The 24,532-nt window shown below is 42.0% G+C and overlaps 1 protein-coding gene across 1 annotated transcript in view; it reads right to left on the bottom strand.

Moving 5' to 3' along the window:
• Positions 1-8,199: 8,199 nt before the first annotated feature.
• LOC142750459 (uncharacterized) overlaps positions 8,200-24,532 on the bottom strand; it is a 33,148-nt gene continuing 16,815 nt past the window's right edge. The window contains exons 2-3 of the mRNA XM_075859462.1: positions 12,546-12,642; positions 8,200-10,851 (exon numbers count right to left, since the gene is read on the bottom strand). Of these exons, the coding sequence (XP_075715577.1) occupies positions 9,601-10,851; positions 12,546-12,642 (1,348 nt within the window). The 3' untranslated portion in view covers positions 8,200-9,600. The remainder of the gene's footprint in view (positions 10,852-12,545; positions 12,643-24,532) is intronic.

Genomic DNA, 24,532 nt, shown 5'->3' on the forward strand with positions numbered 1-24,532 from the left:
TTCTTAACGTGTTATTAGTCATGGTATTTACAACTGATTTGTATTGGAATTTATTATATGGGGTGGTCCAGATGTAGTTTTCCAAGTTTTTGTCTAGCATGGCCATTTCAATGTCTGACCATAATTTCCGGCCGGGATATACATAACATTCAAGTATTCTGTTTAAATGAACAGAATCATTATATTTCTCAAAATCTGGTAGCCCTATGCCTCCCGATTTCTTGGAACGCGTTAAAGGTAATGCTTTACCCTATGTCCTTTAGTTTGCCAGATAAATTTAGATGTTAATTTCTTGAGCGTAGTGAAAAAGAATTGTGGCAAGTTAATCGGGAGTGTTTGGAGGAGGTATAAAACTCTTGGCAGAATTATCATTTTAATAATATTAGATCTTCCAAACCACGATGTTTGTATCGAATTCCAAGAATTAAGGTCTTTCTCTATTTTTTCCAATAATGGTTTGAAGTTTAGTTCATAAAGTTTTGAAAAATTTGGGTTTATCTGTATACCCAGATATTTGATACTGGCAGAGTTGTTTTTAAAGGGAGATAATTTTAATAAGGAATTCCAGTTTTCCGTATTGATATTTATATTCAAGAGTTCTGATTTGGAATTATTAATTTTGAAATTGGATATTGAGCTAAAGATTTTGAACTCATCACTTAACATTTCTGTGGTACTTACAGCAGAGCAAAGTGTAATATCGCTGTAACCTGTCATTTACAGCGAGATCTCGCGAGATTACGCTTGCTCTGCCGTAAGTACCATAGAAACGTTACCGAAGTATCGGGATTGTGAACAGACATCCCGTAAAGACTGATGTATATATATTTTTTCTTTTGGGTCCACTTGTTTTTTTTTTTTGCTAAAAACATTGAGCCAAAATCTGTCACAAAAACGGCATTAAAAATATATGTGTGAGCCTGGCGTAAGGATAGGATCACACAAACAGTTTTGATGCAGTACTTGTGGCAGTTTTTGGTTCAGGTTATTGAGCTAAACACTAGAATGGACACAAGAGACGAGATGCACCAGTGTTTTCTTTAAACTTTTTCTTCCTTTTGGATCCACCACTGGCTTTAGCTTAAAAAAAACAGAGCCAAAAACTGCACCAAGAACTGCATCAAAACTGTATGCGTGATCCCGGCCTAAAGCTGGGAATCACACATGCATTTTTGTGTCAGTTTTTAGTGCCAAATCCAGGAATAGATCCAAAAAGAAGTAAACTTATAAAGGAAAGACTGATAAATGAATCAGTCTAAGGGAGGATTTACACGAGCGTGTGTGTTTTGCTCGCGCAAAAAATGCTGCGTTTTGCACGCGCAAAAGGCACTAAACAACGCCGTGTGTCATCACCATATGATGCGCGGCTGCGTGATTTTCACGCAGCCGCCATCATTATGACACTCTGTATGTTTCTAAACAGAAAAGCACGTGGTGCTTTTCTGTTTTCTATCATACTTTTTACTGCTGTTGTGCGAATCACGCGCGTCCCACGAAGTGCTTCTGTGTGGTGCGTGTGAGTTTCACGCACCCATTGACTTCAATGGGTGCGTGATGCGCGAACAGCGCAGAAATATAGGACATGTCGTGCGTTTCATGCAGCGGACACACGCTGCGTGAAAATCACGGACTGTCTGCACGGCCCCATAGGCTAACATAGGTCCGTGCGACGCGTGTGAAAATCACGCACGTTGCACGAACGTGTTACACGCTCGTGTAAATCCTCCCTAAAGTCCAGGCTGTTTAGTTCAGAGATAATTGCTTTCAGCCTCTGAGGCCCCATGCACACGACCGTAAAAACGCCCGTAATTACGGCCCGTAATTCTATTTGCCACAGGTACCTTCCCGTTTACGTATGGGAAGGTGCCCGGGCCGTGTGAAAAATATAGAACATGTCCTATTTCAGGCCGTAATTACGGCATGGGCAGGCCCATAGAAGTTTATGGGGCTCCCGTAATTAAGGATGGCTACGTGTGTGCACCCGTAATTACGGGAGCTTTGCTAGGCGACGTCAGGGGATTTAAATTTTTTAATAAAGAGAAGCAGAGAAAATGGCATCTGAGCGATCATGTGACCCTTTTAAGGGGTTTGGACATGATTGTGACATCATTTCCAGCCCCCCTTTTTTCACGGGTCCGCAAATACAGATGGAATGCGGATGACAACGGACCCGTATTTACGGGCACGGGTCCGTAAATACGGGTTAAATATGGGTTAAAAACGTGTGACAAAGGACCCGTATTTAGGCCAGTATTTACGGGAGGGAAAAAATACGGTCGTGTGCATGGGGCCTGAATGTACACAAGAGTGATCTTATTCACTGATGGCAAAAAAATATCTTGAAAATGGTGAGGAATTGAAGCACAAAGTATGTTATAAAGTAAAAAAAAGTTTCATTTATACAGTGATTAAGCTTGATTTACATAGACCCAGAAAACCTCTTTAATGTGTCAGGATTATATTACTGAAATTCTGAATCACATTGTTCAAAATATGTCTGACCATACTTTCCAGCCTAACTTTTCTTCTGGTTGGTAAGACACGGAAGCCCCTGTAAATCCAACAAGTGAAAAAGCACTTTCTAAAATAGCTGTTGACCATGGTCTCTAAACTCACTCAGATATTCCAGCCCTCAGTCACATTTTAATTTTATCGAGAGGGTTGCAACTGCTCCTCAGGGCCTCTCGGAGGGGACGAAAACAACACAACTATGTTCTTTGCTTTTGCTTCCCCACACAACTAACTAGACTTTATTTTGGCTTCTGTGAAACTTGTAGCAGAGACTGACCTCTTGAGCAGGCACTTGGTGAATATCACAACCCATCTTTATTATTAGGGTCTCTGCTTATTTACTGTACTGTTTATCTCCCACTTGCTGATATATTGTTCCACTTGTGAGTTTCAGATAACCGTAGAGTTTGGAGACAACATTCTGCTCCAAGAATATAGTTTGGGTACATTATGCTTTCATAGACCAACCACACAGTGCCTGTCTCCTGGGAGCAGACTTGAGGACTCAGTAGAGCATTTTATCTGCTTTTCAGAATGTGTTTTTTTCATATAAGTATCTAGACTGTACTGTAAAGGCCACAGTGACATTTGAAATATCAGATTAAAGGCTCAATCCATCCAAACACTGAGCATCTACAGACATTGAGCACCCTGGTGTGATATCTTTTCTTGTTCTCAAACTAAAGTCATGGTGTTGAATGATCATTTAATTTTAAAAGAGACAAAAAAACTTTCATTGGACTGTATGTAAGGAAATATATTTTCTTAAATGTAATTTAAGTAGAAGCTTTTTATTTAATTTGACCAGTAAACCACAATTATGTTAAAAATTCTGCAAATCAATGCACAGTATATAGGTAACACGTTATTTTCATAGGGAAATTGGGATAACTAGCCGTAAGACACCTCTAACACCCCTTATCCCTTGGCTGTTTCCGTAATCCCGGCCACCTCTACCAGCAGTACGGGGTCAGTGGAGATGGGACCCGTATCTATCAGACATTTATGGCATATCCTGAGGATATGCCATAAATGTCTAAGTAGGGAATACCCCCTTAATAGGTACTCTAAGTACTGTCGTGATTTCATCCTGAACTTTGTCCTCAGTAGTTCCACTTTGGGCTGAGTAAAAGTGGCCTATATAATTTCCTTGCTTGCTGGAGAAGCTCTGACTTGGGACTCCCCTCAATCTGAACGTAGTGACCTAATGGTGTCTGTTTTTCTGACTTCCTTTCAGAGGGTCTGACTGAACTTCTTCTTTTGCTTTGGCTCTTCTGTGCCTCAAGCAAGGGCATTCCACAGTCGGCCAATATACTGTCAAATTTCGTATCCTGGCATCTGTAATACCTGGAACAATGAAGATCTGGTTGTGACATTTTATTAAATTTTTTCCAAGCTATATTAAGATGAACTAGAGGGTTCCGACCTTCCTTCCATATTGGATGATCTGATTTGCCCTGGCTACAAGAGTGGTAATTCGATTCCATGGGAGCTCTCGGGAAAAGGAACACACTATATTTTCCTAGTTTAGCTTCTAGCTCAATACTCCATCAGTCACTGCTCATGATGAGCCCATGGAAGCGGTTCGTACAGCGTTGTCAACAGCAGAAGAGCTGTGCCGTCTAACTATTGTAGACAAAAAGGTAATCTCTGTGTCAATTGTTCTGTTCAAACTTTGCAGCCAGGTAACTCCAAGACCAAGAAGAGAGATGAGAGATCACCTTGGGTACTTTCTTTCCCCAATTATAAAATTCTGGGTTCTGTTACCAAGAGTTTCCATGCTCTTCAAGAAGCCAAGGCTCTCTAAAGACTCCTAGGCTTTATTAATTATTATTGCAAATTTCTTTAAAATTTCTCTGAAATGGTCTCTCAACTCAGTGCCCTAACTGAGATGGGATACCTGTTACAGCCACGGTCACGGACCGCAACCTCTACTTACCTGCCGCACGCAGATCTTCCTCTTCCTGCTTACCTGTGTTGTAGAAAAAATAGAAAATGCACGGTGCCACCATAGTGCAGATAAAAATGATATCCAGAATAGGAAGGAGGATGAGGTATATGCTCACATTTACAAGTTGTGCTTGGTCAGGCAAAACTCTGATGTGTGCAGGGGTTTTAGGAGATAAGCTGCTGCCAAAGTCCGATCCGGGAAAACAGAAACTGTTACCGCCAAGGAAAATGTAGAAAAGACCAAAAAATGGGACCTACAAACCGAGACCCAGTATTGTTGGCAGTGAAACTTGCGGGCAACATCTATTGGGGGGCGCAACATTTCCCGTCACTATCTTTACTGACTAAAAAAATTTGGAGTAGCTCTATTTTTCTCAAAGACTCGATCCACGTCAAGCATGCTGTGCACTCTTCTTTTCACTCATCTTGTCTTATCATCTGTCTTACAAAATTCATAGAGTGGATGCTCCTATTAGGTCTTTTGATCTGATTGCCATCCTGAAGATCCAGCACATATCATCGATCCCAACTGTATTTTGGTCGCTACAGATATTTCTCCTAAAATTCATCCCAGAGGACATTCCTTTGTACCTCCTGATCTCTGCTCGAAAGTGTTACCTTGGGCTCATTCTTCATTGTTATTGGGACACCCTGGAATCAAACATACCAGCAAATCTCAGAACCTATTGTTCATCAGGATAATTGGTCAGAGTTGCTAATTTGAGCTGTGTTTGCCCAGAACAACCATGTCTCTGAGTCATGAGGTTAAATAATTTGAGACAGTCTATAGTCAAAATCCAAATATTCCTTTTACGATCACCGCACAGTCTCAGGTACTTGATTTTCTGGAGGTTTGAGATAATCTTTAGGATAGCACTACTACATGCCATAAAACATGAGTTATATTCAGATACATAGTGCAAGTCATAAGTATTTATAGTACATATAACATGCTCTAAAATTTCCTGGTAGACGCTGCATTGACTCTGGACTTGATATAACTCAGTGGACCAACACTGTTGCTCAGTGGTCCAAAGTCCTGTTTTCAGATGAAAGTAAATTTAGCATTTCATTTGGAAATCAAGGTCCCAGAGTCTGGAGGAAGAGAGGAGAGGCATCAATCCAAGTTGATTGCGGTCCAGTCTGAAGTTTCCACAGTCAGTGATGGTTTGGGGAGCCATGTCATCTACCGGTGTTGGTCCACACTGTTATATCAAGTCCAGAGGCAACGCAGCCGTCTAGCAGGAAATTTTCGAGCACTTCATGCTTCCCTCTGCTGACAAGCTTTGATGCTGATTTCTTTTTCCAGCAGGACTTGGCACCTGCCCACACTGCCAAAAGTACCAATACCTGGTGTAATAACCACAGTATCACTGTGCTTGATTGGCCAGCATACTCGCCTGACCTAAACCCCATAGAGAATCTATGGGGTATTGTCAAGAGGAAGATGAGGGACACCAGACCCAACAATGCAGACGAGCTGGAGGCCGCTATCAAAGCAACCTGGGCTTCCATAACACCTCAGCAGTGCCACCGGCTGATCGCCTCCATGCCACGCCGCATTGATAACACCTCAGCAGTGCCACCAGCTGATCGCCTCCATGCCACGCCGCATTGATAACACCTCAGCAGTGCCACCGGCTGATCGCCTCCATGCCACGCCGCATTGATAACACCTCAGCAGTGCCACCGGCTGATCGCCTCCATGCCACGCCGCATTGATGCAGTAATTCATGCAAAAGGAGCCCTGACCAAGTATTGAGGGCACATACTTCACATACTTTTCAGTAGGGCAACATTTCGGTATTAAAAATCATTTTTGAAATTGGATTTATATAATATTCAAATTTTCTGAGAGACTAAATGTTTGGGTTTTCATTAACTGTTACCATAATCATCAACATTAAAAGAAAAAAAAATGAAATAGATCACTCTGTGTGTAATGAATCTATATAATATATAGTTTCACTTTTTGAATTGAATTACTGAAATAAATTAACTTTTTGATACTATTGATCATTTGACTTTGCCATTTTAAGATTCTGCTACCTGATTCTTGCACAATACCTTATTTAAAAATAAATGGATCATATAATAATAACTTACTGGATGCTGGCCATGATCCCAAGTGTACCCCTCCCTTAATGCCAGCACAGGGGCCTATTCCATTAGACTTGCAGACAAGTCCTTTAAATCTTTGAGGCTCGTATCCAGATTTTCTTGGTTTTGAACATTTTGTGTGCATGTTTCTCCAAATCGTGAGGTAAAGAATATTATTCTATGAGCCACCCAGGTAGCACAATAATCCCCAAATATGATGTAAACAAAGTCTCATTCACTCAAACATTCCAATTACCCCCCTCCCCCATAAAATTCTCTCTGTGCATGCATGTGCATCTATTACCAACATTAAAGCAAAGAACTGTGCCACATAAATACAATGATTTTCAGTTCACTATTGCTCTCTGTTCAGAATTCATGTCAGGCACTGACTGTGTAAAATAGCATCATAGGCTTATTTTTATATGCAGCTTTTTGATTAGTAGAACAATTTAAATAAACACTAAACCTTTCACAATGAGCACCATGGGTTTCATCTTGTAACAATAGAGCTTCTGTCAAAAAATACCGAATTAAAACCGCTAGTCTGGTCAGTGCCATTCTGCATATTTGGATCCTGTCAATAAGCAGATCATTTCCATTCGATTACATCCTATAAAAATGAATGAGATCAAAAAAATAATCTGTTGTTTATGCTTTTAGACAAGAAAAAGTAATGCAACAAAAGTAATGCATAATGTTAGTGTGAACCTGGACCAATGACTTTATTCTTTACAGAATGTAATAAGCAATATGGCCGGGATTCAAAAAATTCACATTAATGCACAATGCAACCAGTGGAGTTACATAGAGTGTTACCATGATGCACATTCAATACAGCCTCAAAGAGTTCTGTTAGCTCTACTATATCTATATGTGAATGACATTTAAAACATATGTCAATATAGCATCTGCAACAGAGTGGAAACTGTTGGTGAAAAGGCAGTATGCGTCAAACAGGTTATGTACGTTGCTTCCTATGTGTAAAGTATAGTACAAACAACATCTATTGTTGTATCTTATGTTTCCAGACAGTACCCTTTTTCAGAAGACCACTATTCAAGGACCAAATTTTAACTGAACACTTATTAGAAAATCAAAGCACTCTTGTTACATGTTATTTCAGCGATATTTCCTGGAGAATCCATTATTTCTCCAGTATACTCAGATTCAGTGTCGGATTAAGTGTACCATGGGCCCTGGGCTGTTGATACAACTTGGGCCCCCCTCACACGCAAACGCAATGCAACCCCCTTTCCCCATGCGAGACTCATGAAAAACGCTTTTCTTCTTTGAACTTTTATTTAAACTTTAAATCAAACAATGCTAATAATATTTGTTTTCAAATGTAAAACCGTAGTTATTTTTTTTAGAGATTTTCAGAAAACTATTGAATATAAAGTGGCATTTACTTTATTATGTCATACAGAAAAATAAACCTAAGGCAACACAAAGTACCATATGTAAGTGCAATTATGGTCAAAGATATAAATATTAATTAGAATAAATAATAATTTAACAATTATAACTTAGAGAAATATAAAACAAATAAAGTGGTATATACTGTATTACATCATATAGAAAAATAAACATAAGGCAACATAAGAGTATCGTATAGAAGTGCAAATAAGGACAAGAAAATTATACATTTGAATCTAACAATTTTGAAAAATATGAAAACATAAATAATGAGGTAGTTCACTTCACAGTAATTAACATTTATGAAAAGTGCAATGTGTGAGCACAGACAACAATTCTCAATGGATTAAAGCCTTAGTCCAAAATTTATTATAGAGTTGCTTTACGGGCCTTCCTGTTGCTAAAATCATTGATGATTTCTGAGAGGTCCAGGGTCCATAACAGATCATGTTCAATGCTCATTAAAGAAAGATGATTGAGTCTCTCTTGCCCCATTTGACTCCTCAGTTCATTTTTAATCCGTTTTAATTTTGAGAAAGATCTCTCACCTGTGCAGTTTGAAACCATCATACATAGATATATTCTCAGAATTATCTCTGTGTTGAAAAAGGTTTGGGTGAGGCCATTTTGATGAAGAAATAAGAACATTTGGCGTTCCGGTATTTTATCATCACAGGATGTCATTGTTTGTGACTTGGAAGTAGAAAGAAAACTTGCAAAGTGGATCAGTTCTGTTTCTGTAACACCTGGCATGAGGTCTTCTGGATATGACTGGACCAGGTTTGCAGCAGCTTTTTTTAATTTCTGAAGTGGACAGTGTAGACAGGTTGGCTAAAAATCCAAACTTGGAGCACACATCACTATAAGCCTCCAGTCGTCGCTGTAAACCACTGTATAAGTGATCAATGACTGTGGTAAAGACTTCACATCTAAATTTTTCCCTGGGTGTTAACACAGTGCTTTCCCCTTGTCCGTCATCATAGCGTGGATTACGTGGTCGAAAAAGTTTCTGAGCATCATTATACTCATTATGGCCACACAACTTGATGGCGTCCTGTTCATAGTGCTCAAATTCTTCTCTCTGGCTCTGTACAAAACTTGAAAGAGATTGCAATAATGCAACGACGGTGTTCAAATTCAAACCAGCTTCTTGGAGTGACAGGTTTGTAGTAGTAAATCTTTCTAAAATGGTATTCCAAAGAACAACAAGGATAGTGGAATCCAGTTGACAGAAAGTGTCCAGCAAAGAGCAGGCTTCATTTCTGCATGAGCTGTAGTCAGGATCAGAGGACATGCATTCTAACAGACTGCATATAGACTCATAGCCCTTGGAAAGTGCTAATACAGCATCATGTCTCGCAGACCATCTAGTACCAGAAAGATGCTTAACAACTGGCAGGCCTAAAGCTTTTTGTTTTTCTACCAGCATTCTCCATCTGGAAGTTGAGGATGAAAAAAAAACATACAGTCGCTCAAGATTGTTAAAAAATCTGTAGACAACTGGGTTACATTCTGCACTGTTTTTACCTACCAGGTTAAGAGTGTGTGCAGCACATGGTATAAATGTTGCATAAGGGCACTGCTCCCTAATGATTGTTTGTACACCGTTGTACTTGCCACTCATGTTCGCTGCATTATCATAGGATTGCCCTCGACAATCTTTAATGTTGATTTTCTGTTCGTCCAAAGAATTAGTTGTGCAATGTTTTTGCCAGAGTGACCAAGCACTGGTAAAAATTGTAAAAACCTCTCCACAGGCCCAGTTGGTAAAACATATCTAACAATGAAAGTTAATTGATCAGAGTGAGTGATATCAGGCGTGGAATCCACAGAAATCGAATAAAACTTTGCTTTCTTCAATTCTTGCCCAATTATACTCAGAATTTTGAATCCCAAAATTTGTATTAGTTCTTCACAGATAGTGGAGGAAAGATACGACGTGTGGCCTTTTCCTTTGTTGGCATATTGTTTGATATGTTCGTCTAGAAACTCATCAACATTTGCCATAGTTTCTAAGATGCCTAAGTAATTTCCATTGTGAGGGGAGCCAATAATTTCATCTTTGCCTCTCAGTGGAAGGCCCCGTTCAGCAAGGTACTGGATAACAATGAGACATCTCTTAAGTACCTTGCGCCAGTACAACGTTTCACCCTCCAATTGGGAAATTATCTGGCTGTCAATTCGTCCAGAGATTTGACCTCTTGCCACTATTAATAAGACAGATTGTTTGTGGATATCACTACATTCATGATTGAAGATTCTATCCTCTGCGTGCTTCCAGTCATTAAATCCATGAGTAAAAGGGCCACGTTTACTGGCGATCAGTTTGCAAGCAAAGCAAAATAATTTTCCATTAGTTGGGGAATAACATAACCAATTTCTCTTTGAGATTTCTTTAGTTTTTGGGTTAACATGGGTGAAGTATGATTTGTTGCAGTAACGATAATATCCTTCACTTGAGAATACTCCTGAGTTTTTAAAGTCAGCATCAACATTTTGGCAAACCTTGCTTCCCCTTGAAACCCAGTATTCCAGCACTTCTTTGGAAATATTTTCGCCCCACAGTCCAACATCCGAAGGAAATTGCACAATTTCAACATGTGCACCCAACTCTTCAATACTTTCCACGGGATCATCTGCCTGAATATCTAACTCGGCATTAACTGACCCTGATTCAGTGGAAACATTAGTTGGGTCAGATGCTGAAGTAGACGGTAAACTGCTGCTGGGCTCTTGGTCTGTTCCAGGTTGGGTTTTCTTTTTAAAGAATGTGTCCAACTTTGGAATTTTAGCAATCTCTTCTTTTTGTTGTTGTTCTCTAAACTGTTGCACTCTTCGTTTTTGAGCGCCCGATTTATGTGTTGACTGCAGCTATTAAAATATGATGGTGGAAATTGTGTAAATATGTATTGTGCCATGCACATACAGATGTGTCCTTCCTTACATTTCTGCTTGTTTTGAGATATCCCTACATATGTGGTGTGAGATGACCAGATTAGAGTAAAAACAAATAGAAAACAATGTTTGAAAAGCTGCTCATCTCATGCCATATATCTGAGGATATCTCAAAACAGGCTAAACAAAAGTAAGGAAGGACACATAACCAACAAAAAGCTGTTCATATATTTTATGTAGTGGAGCAACTCTTTAACCCCTTAATAACCAGCCTATTTTAGACTTTAATGACCAAGCTATTTGTTAAGTTTTTTCATCGTCTCATTCAAAGAGCTGAAACCTTTTCTTTTTTGCATCGACATAGCTGTATAAGGTCTTGTTTTTTGCAGGACAAGTTGTAATTTTTAATAGCACCATTTTGGGGTACATAGAATTAATTCATTAACTTTTATTAACTTTTTTTGGGGAGGAATAGAAAAAAAACAGCAATTTCGCCACACTTTTCTGCGTCCTAAATTTACGCCGTTTACCGTGTGGTATAAATAACACAATAACTTTATTCAGCGGGTTGTAGCAATTGCAATGACACAATATTTGTATAGATTTTGTATATTTTACTACTTTTACACAGTGAAAACACTTTTTTTTTCAAAAATGTTTTTGTGTCTCCATATTTGAAGAGCCATAACGTTTTTATTTTTCCACCGATGCAGTTGTATGAGGGCTTTTTTTTTTTTTTTTGCAGGACGGCTTGTAGTTTTTATCGGTACCATTTTGGAGTAGATGCGACTTTTTGATCACTTTTTATTACATTTTTTTAAGGCTGGATTCAAAGAAAACAGCAATTTTTGCATGGCTTTTTATTTTATTTTTTACGACGTTCACTGTGCGGGTTAAATGATGTAATAAGTTTGTAGTTGGGGTCGTTGCGGACGTGGCGATACCAAATATGTGTAACTTTTTTACTTTATTTTGTTTGTTAATAATAAAGAAGTTTGTAAGGGGAAAAAGTGTTTTTTTTTCATTTTTTTATTAAACTTCTTTTGTTACTTTTTTACTAATCCCACTAAGGGACTTCACTGTGCGATCGTCCGATCGCATTTATAATACACTGCGATACTTCTGTATTGCAGTGTATTATGCCTGTCCGTGTGCTAGGCCTCCGGTATGACCTAGCAGGCATTCACTACAGGAAGACCTGGGGGCCTTTATTAGGCCCCCGGCTGCCATCGGAGACACAGACACTCGGTGATCCTATCACCGGGTGTCAGTGGGATGAGAGGGAGCTCCCCCCTCTCTCCAAAACCACTCATGCGGTGCACGCTATTGAGCGCCGCATGTGAAGGGTTAAACGGGTGAGATCAATACTAATATCGATCTCACACGTTCGAGCAGGGACGCCCCCAGCCCTCTGGCAGATTTCACAGCTCCCTGCTCTGTTTACTTATTCCGATGCAGCGACGTAAAAAGCCTATTGCATCGGAATAAGGCCCGTTAGTGACCGACGTAGAAACACTATGGGCCGGTCACTAACGGGTTAAGTCTTAAACTGCCATCACATCACATAGTGCCCCACTGCGTAAGTATCATAGAATTTAAATAATAGTTTACAGAATAAATGTGAGAATAGTGCAGTGTCTAAAGTGGAGTAATAGGAGAAGAGTGCCTACCTTTTCATGTGGAGGACCAAGTCCTGATAGGTTGATATTGGTATCTGGACTGGAAGCACTTGATGCTGCAAATACTTCTGGTCGGTGCCTGTGTCCACTATAAAAAACAAAACATGAAATTCATTACACATCCGTAAAAGACTTTTTGAGCTTTTAAACAATTAGAAAAATGATAGTGAATACTCTCTGTTCATAATTTATTAAATGTGGAACAGCAACTCCGCCCGTGTAGAACTCTGCTACCTGTCAACGGAAAAATCATCCGACAGGAAATAATATTTCTCGATAGCGGAGTAAAAGAAAGTGTCACCTAGGAATTAGACTTACTTGTACTCAGCCATGGGGAAACATTTTTACTTCTGGTGGATGACTTTTAGTTTACAGGTAGCAGCATTACATGAGGGGGAATTATTTTTTATTGACCTCTAGTTTCTATTGCAGCACAGGGGAGAAAAAAGGACAGAAGACTGCTCTAGGTGAGTATAAGATTTTTTTATTTTTTGTACTAACTTTTTTTTTCTTTTCAGGTAGGTTCCGCTGGACCGTTTGGACTGCAGCCTAGATTTGTTGGACTACTTTGATGATTTACTTTTGTTTTTTCTTCTTAAATGATATGGTGAGAGGGTTGTGTGGGGGAGTTTTTATTTCAATAAAAACTGTTTTCTTATGTCTCGGTGTATTTTTAATACTTTATTACCTCAGTAATGGCCGTTGTCTGAATAACAACATCCATTACTAAGACGGGGCTTAGTATTAGCCGGTTAAAGGGTTAGCAATAACTCCCCATTATTAGCCCGCTACCCGGGGTACTGAGAAGAGCCGGGTATGATCCAGTACCTAACCATCTGAAGCGACAGCTGGGTACTGGGGCGGCCGCAGGTTAGCATTATCATGCCCGGAAGGGCTAAAAACCATGGGCCTTCCCACCCTGGTAATGCTAGGCTGCATCTGCTGTGTTGTATATGGCTGATTATGAAAAATGGGGGGGACCCCATGTTGATTTTAAAAAAACATTAAAAAAAACAACATGGGGTCCCCCCCCCATTTTTGATAACCAGCCAGATACAACATAGCCGTAGCAGGCAGCATTACCAGGGGGGGAATACCAGTCTGCGGCGGCCTCAGTACCCATCCCTCACTACAGAGGGTCGGGTACTAGGTTGTATCTGACTCTTCCCAGTACCCCTGGTGGCGGTGGGTACCGGGGTAATAATGGGGGGTTAGTGCTAGCCTTTTTCCTGGCTAACACTAAGCCCTAGCCTTATTAGTGGACACTGTCTATTACACAGCAGCCATTACTAAGGTGGTAATAAAGTGTTGAAAATCACATGAGACATGAGAAATTTTTTTTTTATTGAGATAAAAACTCCCCTACACAACCCTCTTTGACCATTTTATTTAAAAAAATTTACATTGAAGTAGTCCAACGAATCTACAACGTAGTCCAAATGGTCCAACGGAACCTGCAAAAAAAAAAAATTAGTAGTATGAAAAATAATAGAAACTCTGACACACACGATCCAATAACGTAGATGTGATCGATTGCAGCTCGATCCTTCGTGTCAGAGACCCGCAGGAGCCAGTGACACTGAAACTATCAGACCCGCTGTCCTGACAAAACAGGTTTCAGTGCTAGATACAGCGGCTCTGTATAACAGGATACAAAGCAGCTGTATCTCAAAAAGTAAAAATTATTTTTAATAATTATTTAGAAAGGTTGCACCAAACACCATAAACCATTTAAAAAAAATAAAAAAAAATTGTGAAAGGTTTACACAGCAATTATTGTCCCTCCATAGACACTCTGCAGTGAGTTACACGCTCAACCCTCCCTGCTGTATAATAAATACTGAAATACTGAGGGCTCTATGGGGGATGGGATGGGGGGTTATTCCCCCCTTCATGGAGTCCTCCGCAGTCACTTAGATGTAAATGAAGATGGAGACGAACATGAACACTAACCTCCTCGTTGCTCAACCACCGCCCTTCTCGTCTGTTCCTCACTGGCGGTACGTGAAGCGTCAGAGGGGCGTGTTCTACCACGACTAGCAGACGCACGTCTGCTAGTCCTATCCAGACGTTGATATCCATCCCCCTCCTCATCAGCACTGTGCTGCCCTCTGTTGCAGTCCGCCCGCCCCTCCCTCTCAACGGCCATTAGCGGCGCTTCTTCTGAACGGCCATTAGTGAGTCCGACCTTAAGCGGTTTAAAATGATGTGCGTTTCGGGTTGCGATGGGCCCCCTGGCAGCCCTGGGCCCCGGGCGGCCGCCCGAAACGCCCATATTATAATCCGCCACTGCTCAGATTACTGTCGTCTGGGGTCCTGTATTTAAGCCTACCTTGTGGTAGGCTTAAATACAGGGTCTAACAGACTGTGTCCCACATGGACCCTGTATCTAAGCCTAACACATGGTATTCTTAGATACATGGCCCATGTCTGATCCTGTCTGATGGGCCTTGTATCTAAGCTTACCACATAGTAGGCTTAGATACAGGGCCCCAGCAGACTGTAATCTTATAATGTATAAGACTACTGTCTGCTGGGGCCCTGTATCTACCTGTGGTAGGCTTAGGTACATGGTCTAACAGACAGTATCACACATGGGCCCTGTATCTAAGCCTACTATATGTGTTACTAATGTTTTTATTTGTGTGTTTGTGTTTTTTTACATGTTCGGTTGTTGGGCTACGTCAGATTCGAGGACTACATTGATGATGGCTTTTTTTTTATTTTCAATAAAATGGTTAATGAGGGTTGTGTGTTTTTTTTAATTTCAATAAAATATTTTATCTATGTCTGAAGCGACAGCTGGGTACTGGGGCGGCCGCAGGTTAGCATTATCATGCCCGCAAGGGCTAAAAACCATGGGCCTTCCCACCCTGGTAATGCTAGGCTGCATCTGCTGTGTTGTATATGGCTGATTATGAAAAATGGGGGGGACCCCATGTTGATTTTAAAAAAACATAAAAAAAAACAACATGGGGTCCCCCCCCATTTTTGATAACCAGCCAGATACAACATAGCCGTAGCAGGCAGCATTACCAGGGGGGGAATACCAGTCTGCGGCGGCCTCAGTACCCATCCCTCACTACAGAGGGTCGGGTACTAGGTTGTATCTGACTCTTCCCAGTACCCCTGGTGGCGGTGGGTACCGGGGTAATAATGGGGGGTTAGTGCTAGCCTTTTTCCTGGCTAACACTAAGCCCTAGCCTTATTAGTGGACACTGTCTATTACACAGCAGCCATTACTAAGGTGGTAATAAAGTGTTGAAAATCACATGAGACATGAGAATTTTTTTTTTTATTGAGATAAAAACTCCCCTACACAACCCTCTTTGACCATTTTATTTAAAAAAATGTACATTGAAGTAGTCCAACGAATCTACAACGTAGTCCAAATGGTCCAACGGAACCTGCAAAAAAAAAAAATTAGTAGTATGAAAAATAATAGAAACTCTGACACACACGATCCAATAACGTAGATGTGATCGATTGCAGCTCGATCCTTCGTGTCAGAGACCCGCAGGAGCCAGTGACACTGAAACTATCAGACCCGCTGTCCTGACAAAACAGGTTTCAGTGCTAGATACAGCGGCTCTGTATAACAGGATACAAAGCAGCTGTATCTCAAAAAGTAAAAATTATTTTTAATAATTATTTAGAAAGGTTGCACCAAACACCATAAACCATTTAAAAAAAATAAAAAAAAATTGTGAAAGGTTTACACAGCAATTATTGTCCCTCCATAGACACTCTGCAGTGAGTTACACGCTCAACCCTCCCTGCTGTATAATAAATACTGAAATACTGAGGGCTCTATGGGGGATGGGATGGGGGGTTATTCCCCCCTTCATGGAGTCCTCCGCAGTCACTTAGATGTAAATGAAGATGGAGACGAACATGAACACTAACCTCCTCGTTGCTCAACCACCGCCCTTCTCGTCTGTTCCTCACTGGCGGTACGTGAAGCGTCAGAGGGGCGTGTTCTACCACGACTAGCAGACGCACGTCTGCTAGTCCTATCCAGACGTTGATATCCATCCCCCTCCTCATCAGCACTGTGCTGCCCTCTGTTGCAGTCCGCCCGCCCCTCCCTCTCAACGGCCATTAGCGGCGCTTCTTCTGAACGGCCATTAGTGAGTCCGACCTTAAGCGGTTTAAAATGATGTGCGCTTCGGGTTGCGATGGGCCCCCTGGCAGCCCTGGGCCCCGGGCGGCCGCCCGAAACGCCCATATTATAATCCGCCACTGCTCAGATTACTGTCGTCTGGGGTCCTGTATTTAAGCCTACCTTGTGGTAGGCTTAAATACAGGGTCTAACAGACTGTGTCCCACATGGACCCTGTATCTAAGCCTAACACATGGTATTCTTAGATACATGGCCCATGTCTGATCCTGTCTGATGGGCCTTGTATCTAAGCTTACCACATAGTAGGCTTAGATACAGGGCCCCAGCAGACTGTAATCTTATAATGTATAAGACTACTGTCTGCTGGGGCCCTGTATCTACCTGTGGTAGGCTTAGGTACATGGTCTAACAGACAGTATCACACATGGGCCCTGTATCTAAGCCTACTATATGTGTTACTAATGTTTTTATTTGTGTGTTTGTGTTTTTTTACATGTTCGGTTGTTGGGCTACGTCAGATTCGAGGACTACATTGATGATGGCTTTTTTTTTATTTTCAATAAAATGGTTAATGAGGGTTGTGTGTTTTTTTTAATTTCAATAAAATATTTTATCTATGTCTGAAGCGACAGCTGGGTACTGGGGCGGCCGCAGGTTAGCATTATCATGCCCGGAAGGGCTAAAAACCGTGGGCTTTCCCACCCTGGTAATGCTAGGCTGCATCTGCTGTGTTGTATATGGCTGATTATGAAAAATGGGGGGGACCCCATGTTGATTTTAAAAAAACATAAAAAAAAACAACATGGGGTCCCCCCCCATTTTTGATAACCAGCCAGATACAACATAGCCGTAGCAGGCAGCATTACCAGGGGGGGAATACCAGTCTGCGGCGGCCTCAGTACCCATCCCTCACTACAGAGGGTCGGGTACTAGGTTGTATCTGACTCTTCCCAGTACCCCTGGTGGCGGTGGGTACCGGGGTAATAATGGGGGGTTAGTGCTAGCCTTTTTCCTGGCTAACACTAAGCCCTAGCCTTATTAGTGGACACTGTCTATTACACAGCAGCCATTACTAAGGTGGTAATAAAGTGTTGAAAATCACATGAGACATGAGAATTTTTTTTTTTATTGAGATAAAAACTCCCCTACACAACCCTCTTTGACCATTTTATTTAAAAAAAATTACATTGAAGTAGTCCAACGAATCTACAACGTAGTCCAAATGGTCCAACGGAACCTGCAAAAAAAAAAAATTAGTAGTATGAAAAATAATAGAAACTCTGACACACACGATCCAATAACGTAGATGTGATCGATTGCAGCTCGATCCTTCGTGTCAGAGACCCGCAGGAGCCAGTGACACTGAAACTATCAGACCCGCTGTCCTGACAAAACAGGTTTCAGTGCTAGATACAGCGGCTCTGTATAACAGGATACAAAGCAGCTGTATCTCAAAAAGTAAAAATTATTTTTAATAATTATTTAGAAAGGTTGCACCAAACACCATAAACCATTTAAAAAAAATAAAAAAAAATTGTGAAAGGTTTACACAGCAATTATTGTCCCTCCATAGACACTCTGCAGTGAGTTACACGCTCAACCCTCCCTGCTGTATAATAAATACTGAAATACTGAGGGCTCTATGGGGGATGGGATGGGGGGTTATTCCCCCCTTCATGGAGTCCTCCGCAGTCACTTAGATGTAAATGAAGATGGAGACGAACATGAACACTAACCTCCTCGTTGCTCGACCACCGCCCTTCTCGTCTTTTCCTCACTGGCGGTACGTGAAGCGTCAGAGGGGCGTGTTCTACCACGACTAGCAGACGCACGTCTGCTAGTCCTATCCAGACGTTGATATCCATCCCCCTCCTCATCAGCACTGTGCTGCCCTCTGTTGCAGTCCGCCCGCCCCTCCCTCTCAACGGCCATTAGCGGCGCTTCTTCTGAACGGCCATTAGTGAGTCCGACCTTAAGCGGTTTAAAATGATGTGCGTTTCGGGTTGCGATGGGCCCCCTGGGCCCCGGGCGGCCGCCCGAAACGCCCATATTATAATCCGCCACTGCTCAGATTACTGTCGTCTGGGGTCCTGTATTTAAGCCTACCTTGTGGTAGGCTTAAATACAGGGTCTAACAGACTGTGTCCCACATGGACCCTGTATCTAAGCCTAACACATGGTATTCTTAGATACATGGCCCATGTCTGATCCTGTCTGATGGGCCTTGTATCTAAGCTTACCACATAGTAGGCTTAGATACAGGGCCCCAGCAGACTGTAATCTTATAATGTATAAGACTACTGTCTGCTGGGGCCCTGTATCTACCTGTGGTAGGCTTAGGTACATGGTCTAACAGACAGTATCACACATGGGCCCTGTATCTAAGCCTACTATATGTGTTACTAATGTTTTTATTTGTGTGTTTGTGTTTTTTTACATGTTCGGTTGTTGGGCTACGTCAGATTCGAGGACTACATTGATGATGGCTTTTTTTTTATTTTCAATAAAATGGTTAATGAGGGTTGTGTGTTTTTTTTAATTTCAATAAAATATTTTATCTATGTCTGAAGCGACAGCTGGGTACTGGGGCGGCCGCAGGTTAGCATTATCATGCCCGGAAGGGCTAAAAACCGTGGGCTTTCCCACCCTGGTAATGCTAGGCTGCATCTGCTGTGTTGTATATGGCTGATTATGAAAAATGGGGGGGACCCCATGTTGATTTTAAAAAAACATAAAAAAAAACAACATGGGGTCCCCCCCCATTTTTGATAACCAGCCAGATACAACATAGCCGTAGCAGGCAGCATTACCAGGGGGGGAATACCAGTCTGCGGCGGCCTCAGTACCCATCCCTCACTACAGAGGGTCGGGTACTAGGTTGTATCTGACTCTTCCCAGTACCCCTGGTGGCGGTGGGTACCGGGGTAATAATGGGGGGTTAGTGCTAGCCTTTTTCCTGGCTAACACTAAGCCCTAGCCTTATTAGTGGACACTGTCTATTACACAGCAGCCATTACTAAGGTGGTAATAAAGTGTTGAAAATCACATGAGACATGAGAATTTTTTTTTTTATTGAGATAAAAACTCCCCTACACAACCCTCTTTGACCATTTTATTTAAAAAAATTTACATTGAAGTAGTCCAACGAATCTACAACGTAGTCCAAATGGTCCAACGGAACCTGCAAAAAAAAAAAATTAGTAGTATGAAAAATAATAGAAACTCTGACACACACGATCCAATAACGTAGATGTGATCGATTGCAGCTCGATCCTTCGTGTCAGAGACCCGCAGGAGCCAGTGACACTGAAACTATCAGACCCGCTGTCCTGACAAAACAGGTTTCAGTGCTAGATACAGCGGCTCTGTATAACAGGATACAAAGCAGCTGTATCTCAAAAAGTAAAAATTATTTTTAATAATTATTTAGAAAGGTTGCACCAAACACCATAAACCATTTAAAAAAAATAAAAAAAAATTGTGAAAGGTTTACACAGCAATTATTGTCCCTCCATAGACACTCTGCAGTGAGTTACACGCTCAACCCTCCCTGCTGTATAATAAATACTGAAATACTGAGGGCTCTATGGGGGATGGGATGGGGGGTTATTCCCCCCTTCATGGAGTCCTCCGCAGTCACTTAGATGTAAATGAAGATGGAGACGAACATGAACACTAACCTCCTCGTTGCTCGACCACCGCCCTTCTCGTCTGTTCCTCACTGGCGGTACGTGAAGCGTCAGAGGGGCGTGTTCTACCACGACTAGCAGACGCACGTCTGCTAGTCCTATCCAGACGTTGATATCCATCCCACTCCTCATCAGCACTGTGCTGCCCTCTGTTGCAGTCCGCCCGCCCCTCCCTCTCAACGGCCATTAGCGGCGCTTCTTCTGAACGGCCATTAGTGAGTCCGACCTTAAGCGGTTTAAAATGATGTGCGCTTCGGGTTGCGATGGGCCCCCTGGCAGCCCTGGGCCCCGGGCGGCCGCCCGAAACGCCCATATTATAATCCGCCACTGCTCAGATTACTGTCGTCTGGGGTCCTGTATTTAAGCCTACCTTGTGGTAGGCTTAAATACAGGGTCTAACAGACTGTGTCCCACATGGACCCTGTATCTAAGCCTAACACATGGTATTCTTAGATACATGGCCCATGTCTGATCCTGTCTGATGGGCCTTGTATCTAAGCTTACCACATAGTAGGCTTAGATACAGGGCCCCAGCAGACTGTAATCTTATAATGTATAAGACTACTGTCTGCTGGGGCCCTGTATCTACCTGTGGTAGGCTTAGGTACATGGTCTAACAGACAGTATCACACATGGGCCCTGTATCTAAGCCTACTATATGTGTTACTAATGTTTTTATTTGTGTGTTTGTGTTTTTTTACATGTTCGGTTGTTGGGCTACGTCAGATTCGAGGACTACATTGATGATGGCTTTTTTTTTATTTTCAATAAAATGGTTAATGAGGGTTGTGTGTTTTTTTTTATTTCAATAAAATATTTTATCTATGTCTTTGTATTTTCTTTTAAACTTTAATACTACCGCTTAAGTAATGGCCGCTGGCTGATTGACAGCGTCCATTACTAAGGCAGGGCTTAGAGTTAGCCGGTGCAGAGGCTAACACTAACCCCCATTATTACCCCGGTACCCACCGTCACCAGGGGTACTGGGAAGAGCTGGGTACCATCCAATACCAGACTACCAAAATCAGTGGCCTTTCTCACTCTGGTAATGCTAGGCTGCTGCTGTGTTTTATCTAGCTGGTTATGAAAATTGGGTGGGGGGACCCCACGTCATTTTTAATAAAAAATGATTTATTTTTTAAATAAATAATTGGAAAAAACTACATGCTCCCCCCCCCTGATTTTTCATAACCAGCCAGATACAGCACAGCAGCTGCCTAGCATTACCAGGGTAGGAAGGACCACTGTTTTTGGGCTTCCCCAGCCTAATAATAGCAGCCTGCGGCCGCCCCATTGCCCGTACATCCCTACAGATGGTAAGGTACTGGATTGTACCCAGCTCTTCCCGGCACCCCTGGTTCCGGTGGGTACCGGGGTAATAATGGGGGCCTCTGCACCGGCTAACACTAAGCCCCGCTTTAGTAATGGACGCTGTCAATCAGCCAGCAGCAATTAATAAGGCAGTAGTAATAAAGTTTAAAAAAATACAAAGACATAGAAAAAAATATTTTATTGAAATAAAAAAACCCACACAACCCTCATTAACCATTTTATTGAGAATAAAAAAAGACGTCATCGAAGTAGTCGTCGAATCCGACGTAGTCCAACAACCTAACCTGTAAAAAAACACAAACACACAAAAATAATTAGTAACACATAAAAAAGCAAAACAATTATTATTCTTACCTTTCCTGGGTCCAGCGCTGGAGCCGGAATGTCAGCGAGCGCCAGTGCCCGACCATCACTACAGTTGGCTCTTCCCGGTACCCCTGGTGGCGGTGGGTACCGAGGTAATAATGGGGGTTAGTGTTAGACTCTGCACCGGTTAACACTAAGCCCCGCCTTAGTAATGGACGTTGTCAATCAGTCAGCGGTCATTACTAAAGTGGTAGTAATAAAGTAAAAATAAATACAAAGGTATAGATAAAATATTTTATTGAAATAAAAATCCCACACACAATCCTCAATAACCATTTTATTGAGAATAAAAAAAGACGTCATCGAAGTTGTCGTCGAATCCGACGTCGTCCAACGACCGAACCTGTAAATAAACACAAACACACAAAAATAATTAGTAGCACATAAAAAAGCAAAACAATTATTATAATGACCTTTTCTGGGTCTAGTGCTGGAGCCGCAATGTCAGCTAGCTGGGCCCTATATCTAATCCTATCATGTGTGATACTGTCTGCTGAGTCACTGTATCTAATCCTATCATGTGTGATACTGTCTACTGGGCCCTATATCTAATCCTATCATGTGCGATACTGCCTGCTGGGCCCTATATTTAACCCTATCATATGTGATACGGTCTGCTGTGGCGCTGTATCTAATCCTATTCATAGCTATAGGGTCGTATTGCTATAGATATGCTGTCTCATATCTATCTATATATATATATATATATATATATATATATACACTGTATATATATATATATATATATATATATATATACACATATACATACACGCACACATTTGTTTGGGGGGATATGTATTGGGGCTATACCCCCTGATGTTTTAAGTCCTTAGTGACGCCCCTGGCTGCTAGTGCTGTATTGTTGGATCACTTAGGAGACCCAGCGATGCAGCTGAAAGCTACGGGCCATCAGCCATGTGAAGTTTGGGGGCGGGGGCCCAAGAAGAACCTTTGCAGCGGGGCCCATGAGTCTTTAGCTACGCCCCTATATACACACAGATACATAAACATACACGCACACACATTTTTTTGGGGGTTGACATATTTTAGTACAAGGATACTTACTGCTGGGGCCCTGTATCTAAGTCTATCATGTGTGATACGGACTGCTGGGGCACTGTATCTAAGTCTATCATGTGTCATACTGTCTGCTGGGGTCTGTTTCTAATCCTATCATGTGTGATACTGTCTGCTGGGGCTATGTATCTAAGCCTATCATGTATGATACTGTCTGCTGAGACAGGGTGGGTATGTGGGACTACCTACAGGGACTGCATGGCACTGTCTACAAGGGGGATGTATGGCAGGGGGACTGTGTGTGGAACCATACAGGGGGGTTGTGACACTATATACAGGGGACATTGTGTGGGGAAAGCTCTACAGGTGTCTTTGATTAGAGCCCCGAGACATAACTTTGCTTGGGGCCCCAGAAATTTGCCCCTGAGGGTTAGTACAACGATACTTACTGCTGGGACCCTGTATCTAAGGCTACATTCACACGAGCGTGACAGATTTACGTGCATAAAAAATGCGCGTAAAACTGGTTGTATGCGTTGCGTTTTGCATCAGTGTGCTTTGCATCTGACATGTATTTTTCACCCACTTGTAAGCACTTTTTTTTTTTTTCAATGTAATTGATGCGTGAAGCACAGACAGCACACGGATGTTGTCCGTGTGCTGTCCGTGGTTTTCACGCACTTATTAACTTCAATGGGTGACTAGGTGCGCAACGGACACTCGCTGTGTGAAAACTCACGCACGTGTGAATTGCCCCATTGAAATCAATGGGTCCGTGTGCCGTGCGTTGTTTCAAGGCACAGCACACGGACGAAATTCACGCTCATCTGAATGAGGCCTAAGTCTGTTATGTGTGATACTGTCTGCTGGGGCCCTGTATCTAAGCCTATCATGTGTGATACTTTCTTCTGGGGCCATGTATCTAAGCCTATCATGTATAAAACTAAAATAGGAAAAGAAGGGGGGAGGAATCCTCCAGCTCACCTGACACTATGGGTTTGTGTCTCAATAGCGCCCGGATCCTCGTGTCGGCACACGGTCTGAAGCAGGAGAGAAATGGGTGTTTGGATCCAGCGCTGTATGCACTTTGAAACGGAAACGAATTCCAAGTTTAATGGTCCTTGTTTAAAAGTTGGTCCAGAGGTAAATAGTCCAGGTGTGGAAATAAGTGGGGAGTGATGTCCTCAAAGCCTACGCGTTTCGGATGCTACTGTGTCCTTACTCTTGGCTGTAATGTCTGTTTGAATGTGGCGCGCTGTCAAGTTTATATCCTGGTTCTTGCGGTGCAGCTGATTACTGATTGCGTTCCACGGTTGTAAATCATTTGGACCGCAAGCCGGAAATGAGAGTGTTCCCTGCCCGGCGTATTGATTACATCTAACTGTCTTGTATGTTTAATGGACTATGTTTTTTGTCTAACTTCAGTTGATTTTGTATTTCAGTGGGCA

The sequence above is a fragment of the Rhinoderma darwinii genome, chromosome 3 (assembly GCF_050947455.1).
Source record: "Rhinoderma darwinii isolate aRhiDar2 chromosome 3, aRhiDar2.hap1, whole genome shotgun sequence".
Taxonomy (NCBI): domain Eukaryota; kingdom Metazoa; phylum Chordata; class Amphibia; order Anura; family Rhinodermatidae; genus Rhinoderma; species Rhinoderma darwinii.